The sequence below is a fragment of the Abramis brama genome, assembly GCF_963993115.1.
Source record: "Abramis brama genome assembly, chromosome: 12".
Taxonomy (NCBI): domain Eukaryota; kingdom Metazoa; phylum Chordata; class Actinopteri; order Cypriniformes; family Leuciscidae; genus Abramis; species Abramis brama.
In genome coordinates this window covers 20,906,181-20,928,577 of record NC_139974.1, presented here as the reverse complement: position 1 = coordinate 20,928,577, position 22,397 = coordinate 20,906,181, and the positions used below count along the sequence as shown (strand labels likewise).

Here is a 22,397-nt window from a genome sequence, read left to right as displayed (position 1 = left end):
GAGGGAGTCGTTTGCCGGGCTCTGCGTTTGCTCAGTGCAGAGTAGGTTGGTATTCAGTAGGAGTGGTCGTGATTCAGTGTGTTTTCGGTAGTTATTGTAGTTCAAATTATCATCGTCATGGTAAATTATTTTGTTTGTGGAGGTTGCACAAACTCCAGCCTGTCAAGACATAGAGTCCACAGGTTTCCGAACAAGAAAAAGGATGGTGCTATCTTCCGCCTGTGTGCGTTTTGTGCAGGTGAAGAGACAGGACTTCACTTCTGCATCTGCTGTAACGTTCACTTTAGACCGGATGATTTTAATTCTGGCGATATGATGGAGTTCAACATGGGATGCTGAAGCAAGAATCAAGTGAGACTCTGGGCTGGTGCGTTTCCTTCGGTGCACACTGTCACAGCACCTTCATCGGGTCGCCCGGCGGAAAACATGATGGTCACGGATCCGTCAGAGATAACTTAGTGTACATCTGTTTTACAAAATGAGCCTTGTCTTAATTTTATTCATGAACATATCCTACATAAACTTTTAATGTAAAGCATTTATATTTTGTTATTATTCTGCAGCCGCAACTTATCATAAATAGTTCTATAATTCCTTTTCAATCTGTACAAAACCACTTTAACTTTGAATTTTTGTGTTGGCTGTTTCTACATATAAATTTTTAATACAGTTAGACAATTGTGACTGTGATTATTTTTTTATTCATTGTCACCAAAATGGGCCCATTCAAAGCCTTTACACAGCAAAATCAAAAGTGTTAGATTTTCAGTGTTAGAGTTGAGAGTAAAAATGTAGAGTCATTTCAACTCTTTTTAAATCTAATTTAACTACAAGAGAGTTATTCCTCAAAAAGAGTTGGTGTTGTCACTGGGAGTTAAATGTCATATTGATGGTTTAACTCTACAGTGTTGATTTCAACTCAAAAGCTAGTGTTACCTCTTGAAGTCTATCATTTCCGTTACTTGCCTGCAGTGAGGCGGGAAACCAGACAGCTTTTTTTTCCGCTCGACTGGATCGGACTGGACATTCGACTGGACACGCTCGTGAGTGGGAACATTCACATGTAAGTAAATTTAAACCAGTAACTTAGGTTTATTTAATTATATTTGTAGTGGTGGGCCTATTTTTTCGACAGGTAACATTAAGTTAGCTAATGCTTAATATCCTAGTTAGTTTGATAGTGCTAGCTAACCAGTTCACCATTCAACAGTTATTACCACGCTCAAAAGGATAACTTATGTGTACAATTTCAGTAACGCTCAATGTATGGAACAAATACAGTGAGAATTTTCTTATTGGGAAATCAGAACAACCAGTAACGTTAAAGTGGTCCATTAACGCTATTAGACCGAAGTAAAGTTAGCATTTTCTTTTCAGGGTAAGGATATGTTATGGTGACATTAGCTGTTTGTAACTTCGTGTTGTATTTCAAATATAAATTAACATGCTTAACGTGCTTGGTGTAACTTATTTGTATTTGCACCTTAATCATTTCTACAGCTGGACGAAGGTAGCTACGTTCAATATAGTTGCAACACGTTTTATGTGAGGGTTTCAGCTAACGTTAGCTAACTTAAACTAACATTAGCTTAACCAACTAAATCAGGTGCACATGTTTGGAAGTGTGTAACGTTAACTTTACTGGCTTTGGGTGGGTAAATGAGCGCGGCGCGGTAGACGCGAATACGCCTCATTCGCGCATCGAGACAGGAACAAAAATGACCTCTCTTGGAAGAGGATTAGTGAGGAGATTGTACAACCTGGTAAGTTGTAAGATGTACAAATTTCACTTTTGAGTCACGTTATTGACCTACTAACCAGCTAGAAAGCTGCCGTGCTGCCATTTTACAACTATTTTCCCGCTAATATACATAATATCTTGTAAAAAGATGGCCCCCAACGGATTTCGCCTCCGACGCGCGTAAATTTCGCTTCAAATGTGTTTTTTTTTTTTTTTTTTTTTTTTTTTTTGACGCGCGTCTGGTGTGAACGCACAGTCACGGAGGTTCGCTCGCTTGGTTCTTTTCCATGGACAGTTTCTCTGTGCTTGCTGCACAAGTTTAAAAAGTGTGCACGCTTGCTGTATAGCAAGATGTTGCGTACAGGGCATTGTGCAATTTGGAAGAATTTTGTGTGGATAAGTATCCACCCTCATTTTTTAAGGATACCGTTTAGGCTTCCTTTATCATGTTTCATGTGAACCTTTATGATTGTTGATATTGCGTCACTATTTTCCAATGAAATCGTGTAAATAAGTGTATGGGTTTATTTTTAGGTTAGTCACATTTCCGAGGGAAATGTTATGAAATGTTAATGTAAACGTTATGTTAACTCTCCTCACTCGCCTCTATTAGCTTTACTTCCTCTGTGTTGGTGCTTGTCACAGTAACGTGCACATTTTCTCATTCATTACATTTCTGAATGTATTTTTTTTCTTTACAGCACATCATGTTGGTCAAAGTGAGATTTGGTGAAACTCAGAAGTATGTTAAAGTTGCCCAAGCTGAAGAGGGCTATGAAGACTACAATACATTTCTTCAGAAAGGTTGGCATTACTTCATTACATTAAAGTCATCAGTTACTAAAATGTATTTTCCATTTACAATGGGACTGTAATCTGGTTATATTGCCCCAGCCACCAAGTTGTGTTTATTGTGTTGGGCAGTAATAATTTCTTGTCAAGCAGTCCAAATATAGAATCTAAAATGCAGAAAAAGAAAAACACTGCACACTGCTCAGAATGCTCCAATTGTTTACATTTTTTTATATTAATAATAATGGGAAATGCACTGTGTTTTTCTTTATTTTCCTAAATCTAAAATTTCTCTCAGTCATAGAAAAGTTAGGTCTTCCATTGCAGACCGAGCTGCATGTCACAGATGAATCTGGGACAGAAGTGGATGCGGATGTGTTTGAGGAGCTTTTAAAAGCAGGGAATCTTACCATTCATGTGTCCACAGAAAAGTCTACAGGTAAGACTTTGCTCCGTTAGAGTGTTTGTTTTTCAAAGTTCAATTAAAGCTGAACTAGTAGAACTACTAGACAGTTTGGTTGGCAAGCCTAAAATAAGTTGTTAGAGGTTTTTGAGCAAACAATAGTATTTAAAACGTGTATGTTTCTTTTACAGCTGTGCTTAATCAAGATCTCTCACATTCTTCGTCAGAGTTGCTTGTGTCCGACACGTCATCCTCTGTGGCGTCTGATTCATCAGATGCAACAGTGATTCTTGATAGAAACAATGGATATAAAAGAACCCACATTGAGCAGGAATCAGCAAATGAGGTATTGGGGAATTTCAGTAATAAATTAAATTAGTTATTAATCCTCAAACACAAAGATTCTGTAGAAGAGCTGTGGTTTTATTGCAGGAATGTCTAACATGATGACTACCTTTGTGATTCTTCTTCATCTTTTAGATGGTGAGAAACGTTCTCCAGTCTAAGCCGGGGGGAGAAAAAATCTTGCACGAGTATGACAAAACAAAGACATTGACGGATGCTACACGGCGACAAATGGTAAACCTCCTGGTTGCAGACATGATGGAAGTACATGGGTAAGTATACCATGTTGGTAACACTTTACTTGAAGGGGTGTGCATAAGACTGACATGACACCTTCATGATCATGACATGACACATGTCATGAATATGAAGGAGGTTTTATGCATCTTTATGACAACTGTCATTAAGTATCATTCACTCAGTTATGACATTTTTAATGCAAATATGACATTGTTTGAGATGTCTTTGTTAGGACAACTTGACATAAACCAATACATCAAAAACCTGTCAGTGTCTTTGTCATGACAACTTGACATTACCAAGACAACATAAATTGTCTTGTCCTCAACTACAGTGGTACAAATTTAATTTGTCATTAAAATGTCACTTTAATGACAAATTCAATTTGTACCACTGTAGTTGAGGTCAAGAAAAACATTCATGACACAGTTATAATGGCCTCATGACAGCCGATGTCAAAACCAATCACATGACAGTTTAATGTAATGTTAACCCATAAAGCTAAGTGGTTTCTTAAGTTTGATCATTAATCTGCTATGTCATGTTTATGACATATTTATGACAATTTATGTTGTCTTGGTAATGTCAAGTTGTCATTACCAAGACACTGACAGGTTTTGATGTATTGGTTTATGTCAAGTTGTCATAACAAAGACATCTCAAACAATGTCATATTTGCATTAAAAATGTCATAATTGAGCGAATGACACTTAATGACAGTTGTCATAAACATGCATAAAACCTCCTTCATATTCATGACGTGTCATGTCATGATTATGAAGGTGTCACGTGTCTTATGCACACCCCTTCAAGTAAAGTGTTACCTTTACTTTTTAGATGACAGTTTTTCCCTCACAATTTTATTCTTATTCCAAATCTTATTTTTGTATATTTATAAAGTTTTGTTTGATAGGCATTAAGTCCATATTTTTATCCCTCTTGAACAGTAATATATTTTCTACTTTTAAAGGAGAATACCACCAACCCATGTGCGAACAAAATATGCTGTTGGCATCACCACTCTATTTCCCAACCTTAGCGATCCATACTCTGGAAACGGATATGTAAGTTTTTTTAATTAATGGCTTATATTGCAATATATGAAGAGAATGTGTATGTTCTTAATTTCTTCTAATGTTGCCATGTGGTGATGTGACCCCTGTGTTGCATACTTTTGTTCTTTTGGGGTTTTACAGGAACACTACTATGATGCAGAGAGTGGGTCTGGCTACTTGGCTTGGAGGATAAAGACCGTCCAGCGCAACACTGCAGTTCAATTCCGGAGATGCTCCACCAGCACTACGTATGGTCCAAAGAGCAAGAAGGATTTTCTCATGGCTGACAAGCAACTGTTCGGCGAGGAATGCCGTGAGGCAATATCCTTATTGAAACATTCAACTGATGTGTCAGTTGTCAAAGATAAGATGAAGGCAACATTTCAATACCGCCAGATGCTAGTTCAGGACCAGCAAAACTCTGCAACAGTCTTGGATGTGTTCCCGCGGTTTCTCGACATCCCCGGCTTGGTAAGAAAGACATACCTTTGTTTGATCAGCTTATTTTTGAAGTGAACAATTATGATTCAATATACTTTCAGTATCAAGGACTTAAGGTGTTTCTTCTGTAGATTGACCAAGATTTCACCATGATGTTTGGAGAAGAGGTTTCCGGCAGATTTTTGGCAAAATGGCCGACGTACTTCAAACCCAGGCTCCTGGCAGACTGCAAGAACCGGACTTCTAATCAGCATGTTGAAGAACTCTTGTCTGCGCAGCAAAACTCAAATGAGTCTGGTAAGTGTGCCTCATTCTGCCTTTAAAACATTTACACAACAGATTCTTATCTTCTTACCTTAAGTATTGTCTTTGGCATAATCTGTAATTTTTTTAATAATATTTTAAGATAGAAATGTTTCTGAACATCTTACACTTAATTCTACTTTGCTCCTAGGCTGACCTGTCAAGCGTTCTACTGCTGGTTCACCTGCTCCCCCCTACGTCAAAAGGCCACAAGAAGAGTGCTAAAATTAGCTCATATCAAGCTGTCAACCATGTGGCGAGATATCTCAAGGTATTCCGTGTTTAATGTTTTTCATCCACTTGTTCTCATACTGCTGTTGCTTGTGTTGCATAACTTAAATTTATATTTTCTGTCTCTGTGTTTGTCACAGATTGGAGCCAGTGTTGAGGCCTTCCTAGGGAGCTTGGAACCAGGACAGCCCTTCCTCCTCTGTGTTGGTGAACAGAAGAACAACATTCAGAGGTTATGTCATCGTTGACCAGAAGGCCATCCCTTGCAAGGCGCAAACATCCCTGGCAGCTTTCGATGAGCTTTTCAAGGCACACTTCATCTTCAGTGTTAACTACCATGAATCCCTCAACAGCTTCTACACATTCATCCAAACCACAGTGTTTAACATCGACTTGGGAAGTGCCAAGGAAAGTCCCAGAGTAAAGGAACTCAGAGCAAGGCTGTTTCACACTAATATTTGAGGTGATACACATCCTTGTTTGCAAATATGCTGATATGTTTTATTTGTAAGGCACACCAGAAAAGTTCTGCATTGCTTTGTCAGCATTTGAGACTTCACCATGGATTATATCCAGGAAAGACATTACGTTTGAAATGTGGACAACCGGGATGTTCTTTATCATTTTGTACGTATTCAGGGTTCAAAAAACACCTCGTTCGTTTGCACAGGGCCACTTGTTCACCAAATACTATTGACAATGTGGACGCTCAAAGTGAAGGTGATGAGCCTTCAAGTTCTCAGGCAGTCTGTACAGACACTCCAGTAACTAGCCGGACCTCTGTTGACAAGCATCATTTGTTAAACCTGTGTGGATCTGTTGTAGCACAATTGCAAGCATCAGGTGTTGCTGAGAGCACTGTCCAAGCAATGGTAGGGTCAATGGAAGAGCTTGTAAATGACATTCATGAGCAAACAAGAGAAGCTGTTCTCAGCTGTACTTCTTCAGAGATTCAAGCAACCGATTTGGAAGAAAAGGTGGAAAATTGTTTTGATCAATTGGAAAATCCTTTCTCAGTCTTAAATACAGCAGCCAAACGACAGAAGTTCTTCAAGGAAAAGTGGGAAATAGTTGAACCTGTAGAGTATGTTCTTGGGGTGCGTTTTGATTTGCGAAGAGATCGGACAACAGGAGTTTACAATCAGATCCCTGTAACAGATAAATTTGTGTATGTACCCATCTTGGGAACCCTGAAATCTATGTTTAAGAATAGTGAATTATGTGAAAGTTTCCTGCAGGCCAAGCAACATAAAGAAGGTGTTTATAAAGATATATGTGATGGTTCATACTTCAAAAGTAATGATTTGTTTTCCCAGCAAAAACATGCTCTACAGATTCAGCTTTATTACGATGATTTTGAGACGGCAAATCCCTTGGGTTCAAAGAAAGGGATACACAAGCTTGGTTGCATTTACTTTATATTGAGGAACCTGCCCCCAAAATGTAATTCTGTTCTGATGAATATTCATGTTGTGGCACTTTTTCATTCACAAGACCTGAAGAAATATGGTTTTGATGAAATACTAAAGCCTCTCATTGATGATGTTAAAACACTAGAAATGGAAGGAATAGAGGTACCTTTCTCAGACTCACCATTGCGAGGGACTGTTATTCAAGTAACAGGTGATAATCTAGGTTTGCACGGGTTGTTTGGTTTGATTGAATCCTTCAGTGCAACATATTTCTGTAGATTCTGTTTAACTACAAAGGAAGAGTTACAATCTGTCTTCACTGAAGATAACCCTTGCTTGATTTTCCGTACAAAAGAAATCCATGCAGAACATTGTGCAGCTCTACAGGAAAATCCTATGTTGGCATCAACATTTGGTGTCAAGAAGACATGCTTGCTCAATACACTATGTTTTTACCACATCTCTGATAACTATGCAGTTGACATCATGCACGATTTGCTTGAAGGTGTAGTGCAGTACGAATTGAAACTAGTATTTCAATACCTGGTCAATAACAAGAATCTGTCTTTGGAAACATTGTCACAAAGTTTCAACTACGGTTATATTGAGCGAAAAAACAGGCCAAGTGGGTTGAAAATGGATGAGGGTAGTAAAGATCTTGGATTGAATGCAATTCAGTCGTGGTGTCTTGTGCGAAATGCTCCCCTGATTTTTGGTGACGCAATTGAAAGAAATAACAGTCACTGGAACTTGCTCCTCCTCTTGATTCAGATAGTGAATATAGTGTTTTCACCAGTTGTTACTAATGGTTTGACGTATTATTTGAAGCATTTGATTAATGATCACCACAAGCTGTTCAGATCCTTGTTTCCTGACAGAAGATTAATTCCAAAGCATCATTTTATGATACATTATCCAAGGTGCATTCGTAAAATAGGTCCACTTCTTCATGTATGGTGCATGAGGTTTGAGGCCAAACATAATTTTTTTAAACAATCTGTTAAAAATTTCAAAAATATCACAAAATCCTTGGTAAAACAACACCAGAGACAGTTAGCTTATCACTGGGAGAATTTTAATTTTCAGAGATTTGAGTTTGGTCCAGTGAGGAAAGAAATGATCGATAGCTTGGAGGGTGGTGAGAATTTAAGTGCTAAGTTTCATGTGAATGCATTTTCTGCAGACCGTGGAAAAAGGGTATCAGATACAATTCAAGAAACGCCCACCTCGGTTTATGGGGGTCCTGCCCACAGTGGTGGCCCCCGAGCAGGTTCTGGTTATGGAACAGGAAGTAAACACTCTGTTAGAGAAAGGGGCCATAGAATGTGTACCCCCCTCCAACAGGGAAACCGGGTTTTACAGCCGGTACTTCATAGTTCCGAAGAAGGACGGGGGATTGCGTCCCATTTTAGATCTTCGAGTTCTGAACGAGTCAGTCATGCAGCTCAAGTTCAAAATGTTAACATTGAGACAGATCGTGCCACAGATCAGGTCCGAGGACTGGTTTGTCACGATAGACCTCAAGGACGCATATTTCCATATTTCCATCCGTCCGTGTCATTGGAAGTTCCTGAGGTTTGCTTTCGGGGGCAAAGCATACCAATATCGTGTTCTTCCATTCGGCCTAGCTTTATCACCCCGCACTTTCACCAAATGCATGGATGCAGCTCTGGCGCCGCTGCGCCTCCAGGGTATTCGCATCATGAACTACATCGACGATTGGTTGATTTTAGCTCAGTCGCATCAGTTGGCGGTTCAACATCGAGATGTTGTTCTCGCCCACATGAAAGAGTTGGGGTTACGGCTGAACGCCAAGAAGAGTGTGCTTTCTCCACTCCAGAGAACCACTTTTTTAGGCGTGGTTTGGGACTCAGTGTCGATGCAGGCGCGCCTGTCACCGCCACGTATAGAGTCCATCCTTGCAGCTGTGAAAAGTGTAAAGCTAGGATGAAAAAACATATGTAGTGCCACATTGCCATTTTGTGTGACCTGTGCTAGAGGAATGGTTGTCCATTGTTAATGTAAAGCCAATGCTTGGGGGGGGGGGGGGGAATTGATTCCCAATAATAGTATTACAAATTACAAAAGAGTTGCATTTTATGTTAAACTTTACATCCTATGTAGTGTTAATATGGCAACAACTCGGTAGTGTTGAAAGAAAAACACACATTTGGTGTTAAATTTTGACACTACACACTGGTGTTGGGTAAATTCAACACTAACCAGTGTTGACTAGTGTTAAATGTTAACTATTTAGAGAGTTGCTGCAACTCTGTCATAGTGTTAAATATTTAACACTTTGAAAAGTGTAGTTTTAACTCGATCTAGTGTGGACCAATATAGACACTTTTAAAGTGTTGAATTTAACTCTGTAGGTGTTGAATTAGCACTGCTGATTTTGCTGTGTATAAAGTCCCCCTTCCTCTGGAAACTGTCTCCTAATGGCTGACAAAACACATGCAGGTAAGGGTCCAATACTAGCTTTGCTATTGCCTGATACACGATAATAGTCTGTACAATATTGTGAGACTATTACAATATTGAGCATAGTGTTACATATCGTCAGCTAACGTGTTTATATCTATAAGCTAATACTGGCCTCTCACCAAGACACCTGCCCTGTTCTCCTGACACAACTCAATTTGTCTCCCTAGTAAAAACCACCCTGTTTTTTCTTGTATTTTTTTCGTTTTCAGCTTGTCTGTCTTAATTATCTTAAAGAGGACGTAATATGCTTTTTCACATTTTCAACTCACTTGAATTGTGCTTTTCAGAAGGAAGTCAAGACTTTTTGTATTATTCTCTTTTACAATGTTGACCTCAGATTTATACAGTTAGTTCCTGAACCAAATGATGATGTCAGTAGCAAACAGCAAACTCCGTCCTGCAGCTGTCCATCTGCAATTGATTAATGCACTAATATTATAAGCACAAACATCTCCTCTTTGTAATTCCTAGTCATTTCCCTGAACCCTGACTCCATCCTGTCTTTTATTCTCTCATCTGGCATTATTTCTCTGTTCTGTGGTGTTATTGACCAGTAGAGCTCCAAGACTCTACCAGAGTTCAAAAACAATCCTTATAGGTAGGGCTGGGTGATATGGCTAAAAAAATGATCATGATAAAATTTCTCATATCAGTCAATATCGATAATTATCACGATAAATGTCAAATCTTTATTTCTTTCAAGTTTAAAGGCAGATGTTTGCTCCTAAGTGAAGTTTGTGGAAAATAGATCATTAAGGGCGTGTTCACACTTGGTGTCTTTTTTGAAGCTGCCAGCGTCTGTTTTACATTATAATCCTATGGAGTAAACCATGTTTTCAAAAAAGTCCTGAGCGGTCTTTTAAAGGCCACCGCCGACGTCTTTTCTGCAGCTCAGAGTGTCTTTTCAAGTTGAATCTGTTTCAAGTTTCAATCTTTTCAATCAGCGCCTTTTGACAGCTGACCAATGACAAGCGAGTAGAGAGACCTGTCGTTTCCATAACAACAAGAAAAAAATGGCGAAGGTGCCGGTAGACTGACTTATAGTACTAGTGTAAGAGCACAAGGTGTTATATGACATGAGCACTTAACTCTACCATAATATACACCATAAAGAGGCTGTTTGGGCACAGATTGGATGGATCCTTGGTTGTTCTACTACTTGTCGTTAACGTTAGCTAACATTAACTTTCGCTCAGCACCAGTTTATCAATACCGTAACCAGCTGATAACAGCAGCTGTCAACAGTTGTAACAGTTATCTACTACTTACATTGTATGTTGTTAGAGCAACATAAGATGCCCTTGGCTGCTATATGCGACCAAACTCTGCCAGTTTTTTTTTTTACTAAAATAGGGCCCTTGTCAACTGTCATCTTCATTTATATAGCGCTTTTAACAATGTAGATTGTTCCAAAGCGGCTTTACAGAAATACAAGGATAGTTTAAAGTAACAGAGATTGTTTTGGCTTTATAGCAGTTCTTGAATAAAGTTATTTTCCAGCCAAAGTTAATTTGATTGATTCACTTCCGTCACAACTATCATTAGTTATTAACTTAGGGGCTGCTAACACGACACCGTTTTAACAGGAAACTCTACACAGACTTTAAACGCGAAACCTGTGAGAACGCTGATGGCGTGCACATGCATATTACGAGTTCAGTCTATTGGTATGCGCTTTTGAATATATGTGCGCAGGTTTGTAATTCCCTACAAACCAAGCCTTAAAAAACTACTTGTCTGGCCTTAACATTTTTGATACAGAATTTTATCACTTCGGGGTAGATACGCAAACCGAGTTTTCCCGACAACGCTTTATCTGTAGAGTGGTAAAGGGATCCTCCATAAGGAGAAGCTAGTTGGCACTTTAGCACCCCGCTATGACGGGTCCAGGCGGAGGTCCTTCATCAGATCTGGATAGATCTGCTGAAGCGTAGATGCCATTCTTCTTATGATGTAACGAGTACATCAGGATTTATAGGAAGTGTTCCCGGTTCCGGCTGACCTGATCTATGCAGCCTAACATTGAATTATAGAAGTCTATAATGTGTTATGTGTATGCTAGGTCAAAGAGATGTGTTTTTAGTCTAGCTTTGAACTGACAGAGTGTGTCTGCTTCCCGGACAATGGTAGGAAGACTGTGCCAAAGTTTTGGTGCTAAATAGGAGAAGGATCTACCGCCAGCAGTCGATTTTGATATTCTCAAGGTATTATCAACTGGCTGGAATTTTGAGATCGCAATAGACGTGAAGGACTATAGTGCGTTAAGAGCTCGCTCAAGTACTGCGGAGCTAAACCATTTAGTGCTTTGTAAGTAATCAGCAATATTTTAAAATGTATACAATGTTTAATAGGGAGCCAATGCAGTGTTGACAGAACAGGGCTAATATGGTCATACTTACTGGTTCTGGTGAGAACTCGAGCTGCTGCGTTTTGGACCAGCTGTAGTTTGTTTATTAAGTGTCCACTTTATACTTTTCCAGTAATTTTTCCTCAACAAAATATAAAATCCAAATAGAAAAACTTAGTTTCTGCATGTGCTAATGGGTGATATGGTTTCAAATCATGAAAAAGATTTGTCTTGCTTGATCTTCAGCACAGTTTGCAGTGCAGGGCATTAATATTATTACATGTTTTGACTCTTAAAAATGCACGTTTGACAGTAGTAGTAGCTAGGATGCAGATGTAAATTTATGTTCATTAACCCTCTGGGGTCTGTGGTGTTTTCTGGGCCCTGGAGGTGTTCTGACATTTGTGCTTCTTTCTGTTACTTGTAACATTTTCATGGCTAAAGTCTGATTACACTGTATTCAGCACAAACTCTGCTAGAAACTATAAGGCTGCACGATTTGGGGAAAATTACGATTTAAAATTCACAAAAATATAAATATATAATAAACACCAGGTTTGTTGTGCCTTGTAGGCATATACTTGTAGGGCTGCATAAAAAAAAATATTTAAAAAATACTTTACAGAAATGCAGGCGGCCTATAACGATAAATCAATAAAATGGTACACTACAGTACACTTCTTCAGTACACTACACTAGAGAAACATATATGGATTATCCATATATATATATATATATATATATATATGTTACTTCAAATGTTATCATTCATTATGACGTGTAGCCTAATGTTTTGCTTTCAAATGCACAGCGTGAGTGACCTAAACTTACAGTGCTTTACATTATTGTTACCACAATTATAAACGTCTACGTTTGAACAGATATCCACGAACACAGTATTTAACAGTAAACACAGGTCTAAACATTATAATATTATGTTAGTGTAAACACTCATACTAGCCTACTTTTATATCATGCTGTGTTTTATATTATGAAGCTTAAAACATGTCCAACATGTATATTTGTTTAGCATTGAAAGGTTGCCTACCTGTCTATAGTGCATATTTCAACATGTTACGGTCGATTTCATACATTTTAGTCTGACACCAGTTCAACTAGTACAATGTGAAGTTTATGCAACAATAACACGCTAACTATTATAAGTGATAATGCATTTCTTACCTTCAAAATCTCATCTTCAAATCGCATTCTTCTTCTTCTTCTGAGGTAAATCCACGCATGATAAACTCACACGTCTTCCTCGATGAAAAGCAGAGGAATGATGAAGTTTGATTCTTTATTTTGAGGTAATAAGGGCGTTAACAGGTTTGCGTTCTTTCAAGTGGACTATTTGCATGTGAATCGCTCGTGCGCACGTGGGTGTGGTCACATTAGAGATAATGAGGACGCGCTTGAGAAACTGTACATCTTGTTGCTTTCATATGGATTACTTAAAGAATATTTGTTTTTGATACGCTTAACATAATTTAAAAATAGATATTTCAAGCTTTATCAAACATATTTCTCACATAAATTAAAATAAATTATTTAAGTGTCTTTTACACTGATAAGAAAATAAGTGAGGTGATCGCGCCGGCGCGACTGCCGACCCCAGGGGGTTAACAAAAACAGTAACATCTGTAAAACTTGTAACAACTTCATTTTTATATGGTAAAATTAAAATATTCTGACCAATATAAATATTTGAGTTTTATTAAAATTAACCACTGGTCTTCCATAGTAGCATACATTTAGATATACACCTCACTACCATGGTAAAATGTAACTATATGGTTTCTATGGTATTAGTTTGAAAAGCAGTAGCCTAAATACTAGAGTTGCCCCCGACTAAAGATTTTTCAAGCCGAATAGTAGTCACTCAAGTAATTAGTCAACTAACTGCTCGTTAACATTAATTTAATTACTTAAATATGTAATTACAATTACATAATCAGAGAGTATATGTTTTCGATTCGACATTTCAAGCTTTCTACAGATATATTTATCTTTGTGAGGCAAGTATATGCTGTTTTGGTTCATTTACACTATGTAACGCACTGCTGTTCAGGGAGACCGAGACGGCAGAAAGCACATCCTGTTTGTTTTCTTTATTTTACAAAAGCACAACGTTTTGTTGTTATTTTGAGAGTACAACATTAAAAGTACAGTTACTAGAAAGAAGAGATGATCAGTTAATGAGACGCTTTAACTAAGGCGCTACAGTGATCTGGACACATTAAAGAGCCACAAATCGTATTTATTGTTTAAATTTCTTTAAAAAAATGACCAAATTTGAAAGTTGAGACTTTGTTTCTTATCAGAAGTAACCTGCTCTGTCCTGTCTGTCCACACGTTGTCAGTGTCCTCTTTGCTCCACAATGTATTTTTCACTGCGTGAGAACATGATGTGTGGCGTGAGAGCGGCATGGCTTGTCGGATATAGCAACAGTAACTAAAGGAGGCAGGTCTTTGCGAACGGTCAATTAAGCGCAGTATACTTCAGCTTCAACACTCCACTCAAACACTTGGATATGAGCCTAATAATAGTGCACATTTATCTAGGTTAACGTTAGAGTGAGCGGCCATGTAAAGTTGCTACCTACATGTTTCAATTGATAAGCCATATTTGAGGTCGGTGGATGGTTATCAGGTTCACTGACTCACTCTAGCTGTCTCTCTCTGTTGTTCTCTCTCTCTCTGTGCAAGCACTGATTGAGTCATCATTGGACACACCTGATCCTAATCAGCGCGACACTAATTAACTTGTGCCTTTTCTATTCGGTGTTGTCAGAAGTTTCGGGTTTGTCGTGCCGTGTGTTCCTGCCCTCAGTTTGTGCCTCAGTCCTGTTCCTGTCTGGATTATTCCTGCTCTGACGTTTTCAGATTTTTGCTATGGACTGATTGTTTGCTGCATCAGTGCTGCCAGGACACCAATGTCTTTCTGCACCAAAGACTCACTGGCTATATGCCTGCTGTTTGCACCAGTGTTTATCTAATAAACTGAGTTTACTGCATTCCCTATTGCATCCATCCCATTTATCACTGACATTTCCTGCACGACATACTGTAATTACCACAAGGACCCGCCATTAACGATCTGTCCCTCACAGACTGTGTGACTTCGCCACTCCCTGTGGATTTTTTTTTTTCTGTGACTCACCGATTATTACAAAATACATTTAGTATGAATGCACAAATGCCATAGCTTAATCATAATAAATACTGTAATTATATTCCATTACCCCTTTAATACATTTAATATATCAACATTAATCATATAATAAAATTCAGTATGAATATCCCATTTCTGCCACAATACCATGGTGCAGTTAGTGTTACTACAGTAAATCCATGGTAAATGATGGCAATCTGTAGATTGAAAAGCCTTCTGACAGTATCGTTAAGCACAGTGTTTCTCCAGTTTGCAGCACTGTGCTGTAAAAAAATGCTGTTCTCTAACATCAAACCTGCAGAGCAGCAGTACATGTAAATCCAGATGCAAGCACAATCCTCTGCATTTGGGTACATGTTAGTCACACAAATTGAGGCATCTGAGCAGCTGTTGGAACGTTGGTAGTGGGATTGTTGGCATGCGGCCTGCTCTGGCAAGAGAAAAGTCATGCAAACAACTGTGTGCGTAGGACTTGTTGCCATGTTAACAGTGTTATCAAAGTTGCAATCACTTCCATGTATGCTGGGGGCAATGCTACAGCTGTTAAAGAGGAAAGAGTGTTCTAAAAATTCTGACCCTATGAAGAGTAGATAATGTGAGATTTTAGGCCAGAAGAGATAAAATAGTCCTTCATAAAAAACAATTTGTTTGGGACTAGTGTTCACTTGAAGAGTTGAGACTTTTCTCAACTGGTGCAACCTACAACAACAATCTCTCGGGTATTTGCCTTGATTTATTGTCCGCCTCTGCCAAATAAGGATTTCTTAAATGAATTTGCTGAGTTTGTGGGAGATCTTGTTATGAGATATGACAGAATTTTGATTTTGGGAGATTTTAACATTCATGTATGCTGTGATACTAACCCACTCTCTAAAGAGTTTTTGAACCGTATTGCCTCTTTTGACCTGAATCAGTGAGTGTCTGGTCACACTCATATCCAGGGACATACCTTAGATTTAATCTTAACACGTGGACTACATGTATCAGACATCAGCATCAGTAATACTGGCTTGTCGGATCATTTTCCGATTCTGTTTTCTCTGCCTCTTAATGCTTCTATACATAAACCTCATATTTATTCACGGACAACTCGAATTTTTAAAGAATGTGCTAAGGAGGACTTTGTGGCACTATATCCTGGTTTACCTGCGAATCAAGCCATGGTTCCACCATTAAGCTCCCTAGATGCTGATAACCACTTGATATGTTTCAATTCTATTTGCTCTGATGTTTTAAATGTTGTTGCCCCTATCAGAAAAAAGAAAAACAAACTCAATCATGTGGCGAAACCATGGTTAAATGACAATGTTCGTTCTCAAAGACAGATCTGTAGAAGGGCTGAACGCAAGTGGAATAAGGACGGACTACATGTCTCCTATGAACTTTTAAAGGAATCACTCGTTGCATTTCAGCGAGTTGCTAAATCTGCTAAAAAAACACTATTTTTCGGAACTGATCAGACTTAATAGTAATAGGCCTAATGTTTTATTTTCAGTAATTGACTCTGCTCTTCATCCCACCACTAACAAATTCCCAGAGATGTCTGACTCTCTCTGTGAAGACTTTGCGATTTACTTTAAAGAGAAGATCTCACTGATTAGATCTCAAATGCCTTCGTTAACTTCTATGCCACTTGAAGTGCCCATATGCTCTTCTACATGGTCTGTCTTTGAGCCTGTTACTGATCTCAGCTCTGCATTTGATTTGGTTTATCATAATATCTTAATCTCTCGTCTCGAAGCGTCCACGGGTTTTCGGGGTACTGTTTTAAATTGGTTCCGCTCATATTTGTCTAATAGAAGCTTCTCTGTTCACATCGGGCAACAGTGTTCATCGAAAATGAAACTGGGGTCCGGTGTTCCGCAGGGTTCTATTCTTGGCCCGGAATTGTTTAATCTGTATATGCTACCTCTGGGCTCCATCTTATCTAGACACGGAGTTTCCTTCCATTTGTATGCTGACGACACTCAAATTTACCTGCCTCTGAAGCGTGGCGACAAGTTTGCTTTAAAACCTCTAATGGACTGCCTGGACGAATTGAAACTATGGCTTTCTGGTAATTTCTTGAGTCTAAATGAGAGAAAGACAGAATTTATTATGTTTGGTCCAAACGATCGTACCACACATGATTTTGACCTCCAAACGTTGTCATCATATAGCACTACCTATGTTCGGAACTTGGGGGTCTGGATTGATAATAACCTTAAATTTGAAAAGCAGATATGTGCTGTGGTAAAATCTTGTTTCTTTCACCTCCGTCTTTTAGCTAAGGTTAAGCCATTTCTATCTGCTAAACACTTTGAGATTGCTATGCATGCATTTGTAACATCCAGATTGGACTATTGTAATTCTCTATACATCGGTATTTCGCAGAAATACATCACCCGTCTACAATTAGTCCAAAATGCAGCTGCACGCCTCCTCAAAGGGAAGCGTAAATTCGAACACATCACACCAGTCCTGACGACGCTACACTGGCTACCGGTCAAATTTAGAATTGATTTTAAAGTTCTGTTATTTGTTTTTAAGTCGCTACAGAAACAGGCTCCACTGTACTTATCTGAATTGCTCCATCCAGTATCTCAATCAAGATCACTAAGATCGGGGGATTCAAACTATATGCCATACGGCAACTATACAAATAAAATTGTATTGTATTGTATTGTATTGAAGAGCTAAGGTAAATATGGTTTTCACAAAAGCCAATTTGAGATTAAGATCATTAGTTTTCTGTGCATTGAATGTCGATTAAAATATATTAATTTTTTGTGGAGTTTGTTTAAAGTCAATATTGCATTGAACAACACATGCAATGCATATTTGGAAAACCAAAGCACAATTTTAATCAAATTATTTAATCCAAAAAAAGGGAAAATTTTAAATGAGAAGTTTAGCTTGTGTGTCTAAATTTTCAGTTTAAGCCAACAAATTGTATTCTAATGCATCCCTATTATCTACAGCCACAACAACAAAGATGTAATTCTATAACTCTATAAAGACTTATTTGAAGATGAAGAAACAGCATAATGCTTCTTTATGTAGTCTATCGAAGCAATAACCTGGGAATTCAGGATTTCTCTCAAACATCAATAGTCTAAGATGTTTTACAAGCAAATCATGATGTAATTATCAAAACACAAGACAAATTTAACCATAAACTTTTTTATTATTATTTAACATAGAAATATTTAGGCTTCTGCAAAACCTTTGAAGAGTCTGGTTAAAAACTGAAACTACAGCTAACTATAGCAAAACTAAGCTTAACCCATTATTGTTATTATCCGTTCTTCTGTTAAGAAGCTGAAAGTGTGGCCCTACTGGTTACAGCAAGGTGCCAGGCTGAGTGTTTTAGGGCAAGGTCTTCTAATGAAGAGGAATTGATAGTCAGTGCATGTCAAATTGAAGAGCTGGTGTAAACATGTATTCCTGTGATCAGATGCTTTCTGTAGTTCTCTTACGAGAGATTCTCTCGTACTGCGTAGAATACGCTAGGGGAAAATCCTTTTCCACGAGAATACTGAAGCCAAAAAATTATCCTTAATTTTGCATTAATGTAAAACGCGTTGCTGCAGCATACAGGCATAGGCGAGACAGCTCGCGCGCCTATTGGCTGGTCTGCTGGCAACTGCTTGAGCCTATCGAGCGAGACCTAGAGTGACGTCATACCCAATGAGGGCGCTTCGCGCCCTCTGCGTCACGTCCCTCCGAAACGGACGTGGCTTAGGTCTATAAATGTCGCTCGCGGGCTCATATCTCTGATTTTTTAATCCTTCAGCGAAGCAACTCACATCCCTGGATCCGAGAAGAAGCCGCGCTGTTGAAGAAGCATCTCAGCGGGACGAGTCGTGAAGCTGCTGGCCGCGCCGCCTTCATCGCCTTCCTGCTGCGCTATCCAGCGCCTATATCCTTTTCTCTGCACTGTGTGTGTGCGCTCGCCGGCGCGACACACACTTGCTAAAAGAGCTCGCGTCTTTTTTAAGATGCCTTCCTGCGGCTCGTGCAGAGCCACACTCAGCGACGGGGACCGCCACGTGGTTTGCGTTTCCTGCCTGGGTGAAGAACACGCAGCTCTCGCGCTCGCTGACGGTGGCTGCCCTCACTGCGAGCTGTTGCCCATAGCGACTCTGAGGACTCGCTTGGCATACTTTAACGAGACTGCGCCCACACCTGCTGTAGTGCCGCGCCGTAAAAAGCGCCGCGCTCAACGAATCCCGGAACCTTCTCCCAGCCGCCAAAGCTCGCCGGTGCGCCCGCCTGCTTCACCGGCTTCATCTGTCTCGCTTCCTGACGGACAACGGCCGCGGTCTGCCGCCGTTTCTGTCGACGACGCGGATGAGGTTGACGCGATACTGCGAGAAGGGGATTCCTGCTCTCTCCTAGTATCAGGCAGTGAGGGCTGGGCGAGCTCTGAGGATCTCGCGCCCCCTGCCCGTGCTTCGACGGGAAAGAGAGCGAGCTTTGAGGCGGAGCTCATTCGCGTTCTCACTCAGGCCACGGCGAGCCTCGGCCTCGATTGGGTTACGCCTGAGCAGCCCGCTCACAACCGACTGGACGGCTACTTCCTGCCCGGGGAGCGCACTTCGCCTGCATCCAAGCCAGCGCCTTTTCTTCCTGAGCTTCACGAAGAAGTCACTAAATCTTGGAACTCCCCTTTTTCGGCCAGGACTCGTTCTTCTGTTTCTCTGGCGTTCTCCGCTGTCGACGACGCCAAGAACAGAGGATACCACTCCCTGCCGCCGGTCGAAGAGGCTATCGCAGTGCACTTATGCCCGCCCTCCGCTGGACGGCGTGCTAAGATGGCACTGCCCTCAAAAGCCTGCCGCACGACGTCATCCCTGCTCCGCCGCGCTTTCTCCGCCGCCGGGCAGGCCGCGTCAGCGTTGCACACCATGGCCACGCTCCAGATTTACCAGGCTGATCTCCTCCGCAAGCTGGACGAGAAAGGACCTGACGCAATCTGCGTGCCAGACCTGAGAAGCGCTACAGACCTCGCTCTCCGCGCTACCAAGTCTGCGGCACAGGCCATAGGACGGAGCATGGCCTCGCTCACCGTGTCTGAGAGACATCTCTGGCTTACGCTCTCGGACATGTCTGAGTCGGAGCGCACCGCGTTCCTCGACGCGCCGCTTTCCCCTGCCGGCCTCTTCGGAACCTCGGTCAAAGATTTCACCGACAGGTTCGCTGAGGTACAGAAAGCGACCCAGGCCATGAAGCACTTCCTCCCGAAGCGCTCCAGCTCTGCAGCAGGCCGTGCGAAACCGTCTGCCCAGAGCTCACAGCCTAAGCCTCCGCCCGCCACCTCCTCTTCTCAACGCCGCCAGACCCAGGGCTCGAGACCGCGCTCTCGCTCTTCCAGCCGCCGCCCTGCCCCGCGTGGCCTGCGGCCGAAGATTGCGTTGAAACCTGAGGCCCCGAAGTCGTCCTAGCACGCCTAGGAAAGCGACGGTGTCCAAGTCCCGCTGCGGCCGGACTTCCACCAAAGCTCGCCGCTCGTCCAGTTCCAAGAGATGTGACTGGTCCAGCGTATTTAACAGCCAACAAGCCGGTTCCATTGCCCGCTTGCCTGCACACAAAAGCCGTTTTTACGGCTACCCAGATAAATCCCTTAAAGAGTGTATTTTCTGGTGTCCCGGCCACGGCCGATGGTGTTTCATGTGTAGAAAAAATGCCCACTACTCAGTGCCCATTCCTACACACAAGCACAGCCCCTCATACGGGGCTCGCGCACATAAAATCGACCCAGATCGATTGCACATTAAACGTAGCAAACGTGCCCACGACCCAGTGCCCACAAACGCCACGGTTTCTGTAAAAACGAAACCAGTATGCAGACGCTCTGCTCAGGCGAGCGCTGCTATGAAGTGGTAAACGTGCCCGCTACCCTGCGCCCACGTCCACACACAGACATGACAGTTCCATTGGAACTCGCTCAGCCCTCCCCCTTCTCGGTTAACCACCACAGAGGAGTAGAGCGCGGGCATACTGCCCGCTGTTATCAGCGCGCCCCCTGCCTCAGATGTCATGAGCGCGACGCTTATGTCACAGCTCACCGAAGCCGCTGTATCGCGAGCCGATCAAAGTGCGCTTCGCACCCAGCCCCTAGCTACCTGTGCAGACGCATGGGCAAAGCTTCCCGGGGTTTCGAAATGGGTGCTGAACATCATAAAAGAAGGCTATTCGTTACAGTTTCGCCGACGCCCTCGCCGCCACACGGCGCGCGTCGAGACCACGGTAGAATCGAAAGTAGCACATCTACTTCGAGCCGAAATTCTGAAACTGCTGAGCAAGGGGGCTATAGAACCCTTATCTCAAGCTCAAAGCGAAGGGGGGCTTTACAGCAGATACTTCCTGGTACCCAAGAAAGACGGGGGTCTCAGACCCATACTAGATCTGCGGCAACTGAACAGAGCGCTTATGAAGCGTCAGTTCAGGATGCTCACGACCAGAAAAATCCTCGCGCATGTTCGCCGAGGGGACTGGTTTGTGTCAATAGATCTAAGGGACGCGTATTTTCAAATACAGATAGCGTCACGTCACAGGCGATTTTTGAGATTCGCCTTCGAGGGCCAGGCATATCAGTACACAGTCCTGCCTTTCGGCTTGTCCCTGGCACCCCGTACATTTACGAAGTGCACAGCCTCAGACTCCGGGGCATACGAGTGCTGAACTATTTGGACGATTGGCTGATTCTAGCCCAATCTCACTCAGAGATCGTGGAGCACAGAACCATTTTACTCGATCACCTCGAGAATCTCGGTCTCACAGTAAACTGGGAAAAGAGTTCGCTATTCCCCAGACAGATTATATCTTTTCTGGGAATAGAACTGGACTCGCTGTCAATGACAGCACGCCTGTCATCTCAGCGCACACTGGACATTCAGCGCGCAGTCGGCTCCTTTCGCTGCGGCGCTGTAGTCCCTCTCAAGAAATTTCAAAGGATGCTAGGTCTGATGGCCTCAGCATCATCAGTCCTCCAGTTGGGCCTGCTGCGCATGCGCCCACTGCAGTTCTGGCTCAGAGAGAGAGTGCCTCACAAAGCGTGGGCCTCCGGTCGGCTTCGCCTCAAGGTCAATCAAGCATGCGTTTCAGCTTTGAACCCTTGGTGGGCAAAAGACTGGTACCACTCAGGTGTAAGCCTGGGGACTTCCTCGAGACTGATGGTGGTGTCCACGGACGCGTCCGCATCAGGATGGGGAGCGCTGCTCAAGGGCAGACCGCTCTTTGGCCAATGGTCAGAGCGGGAGAAGCTCCTTCATATAAATTGCCTCGAGATGTTAGCGGTGAGCAAAGCGCTCATGCGCTTTCGTCCCCTGATAAAGGGATACCACGTCCTAGTACGTTCAGACAACGTGTCGGTGGTATCCTACATAAATCGCCAGGGTGGCATCAGGTCCCTGTCCCTGTACAGGCTAACCAGACGCCTCCTGA

At 41.7% G+C, this 22,397-nt stretch overlaps 2 protein-coding genes across 15 annotated transcripts in view; one reads left to right on the top strand and one right to left on the bottom strand.

Annotated features, from left to right (window-relative positions):
* The window catches only part of thrb (thyroid hormone receptor beta), a 519,521-nt gene that overhangs the window by 438,605 nt on the left and 58,519 nt on the right, over positions 1 to 22,397 (bottom strand). The window lies entirely within an intron of this gene.
* Positions 1,972 to 20,395, top strand: LOC311093028 (uncharacterized protein; the record flags this gene model as incomplete). Its single annotated transcript, XM_084130105.1, has 4 exons — positions 1,972 to 3,590; positions 4,359 to 7,914; positions 18,745 to 18,889; positions 19,089 to 20,395. Exons 2-4 carry the CDS (start codon positions 6,040 to 6,042, stop codon positions 20,393 to 20,395), a joined length of 3,327 nt encoding a protein of 1,108 aa, XP_083986231.1. The 5' UTR covers positions 1,972 to 3,590; positions 4,359 to 6,039.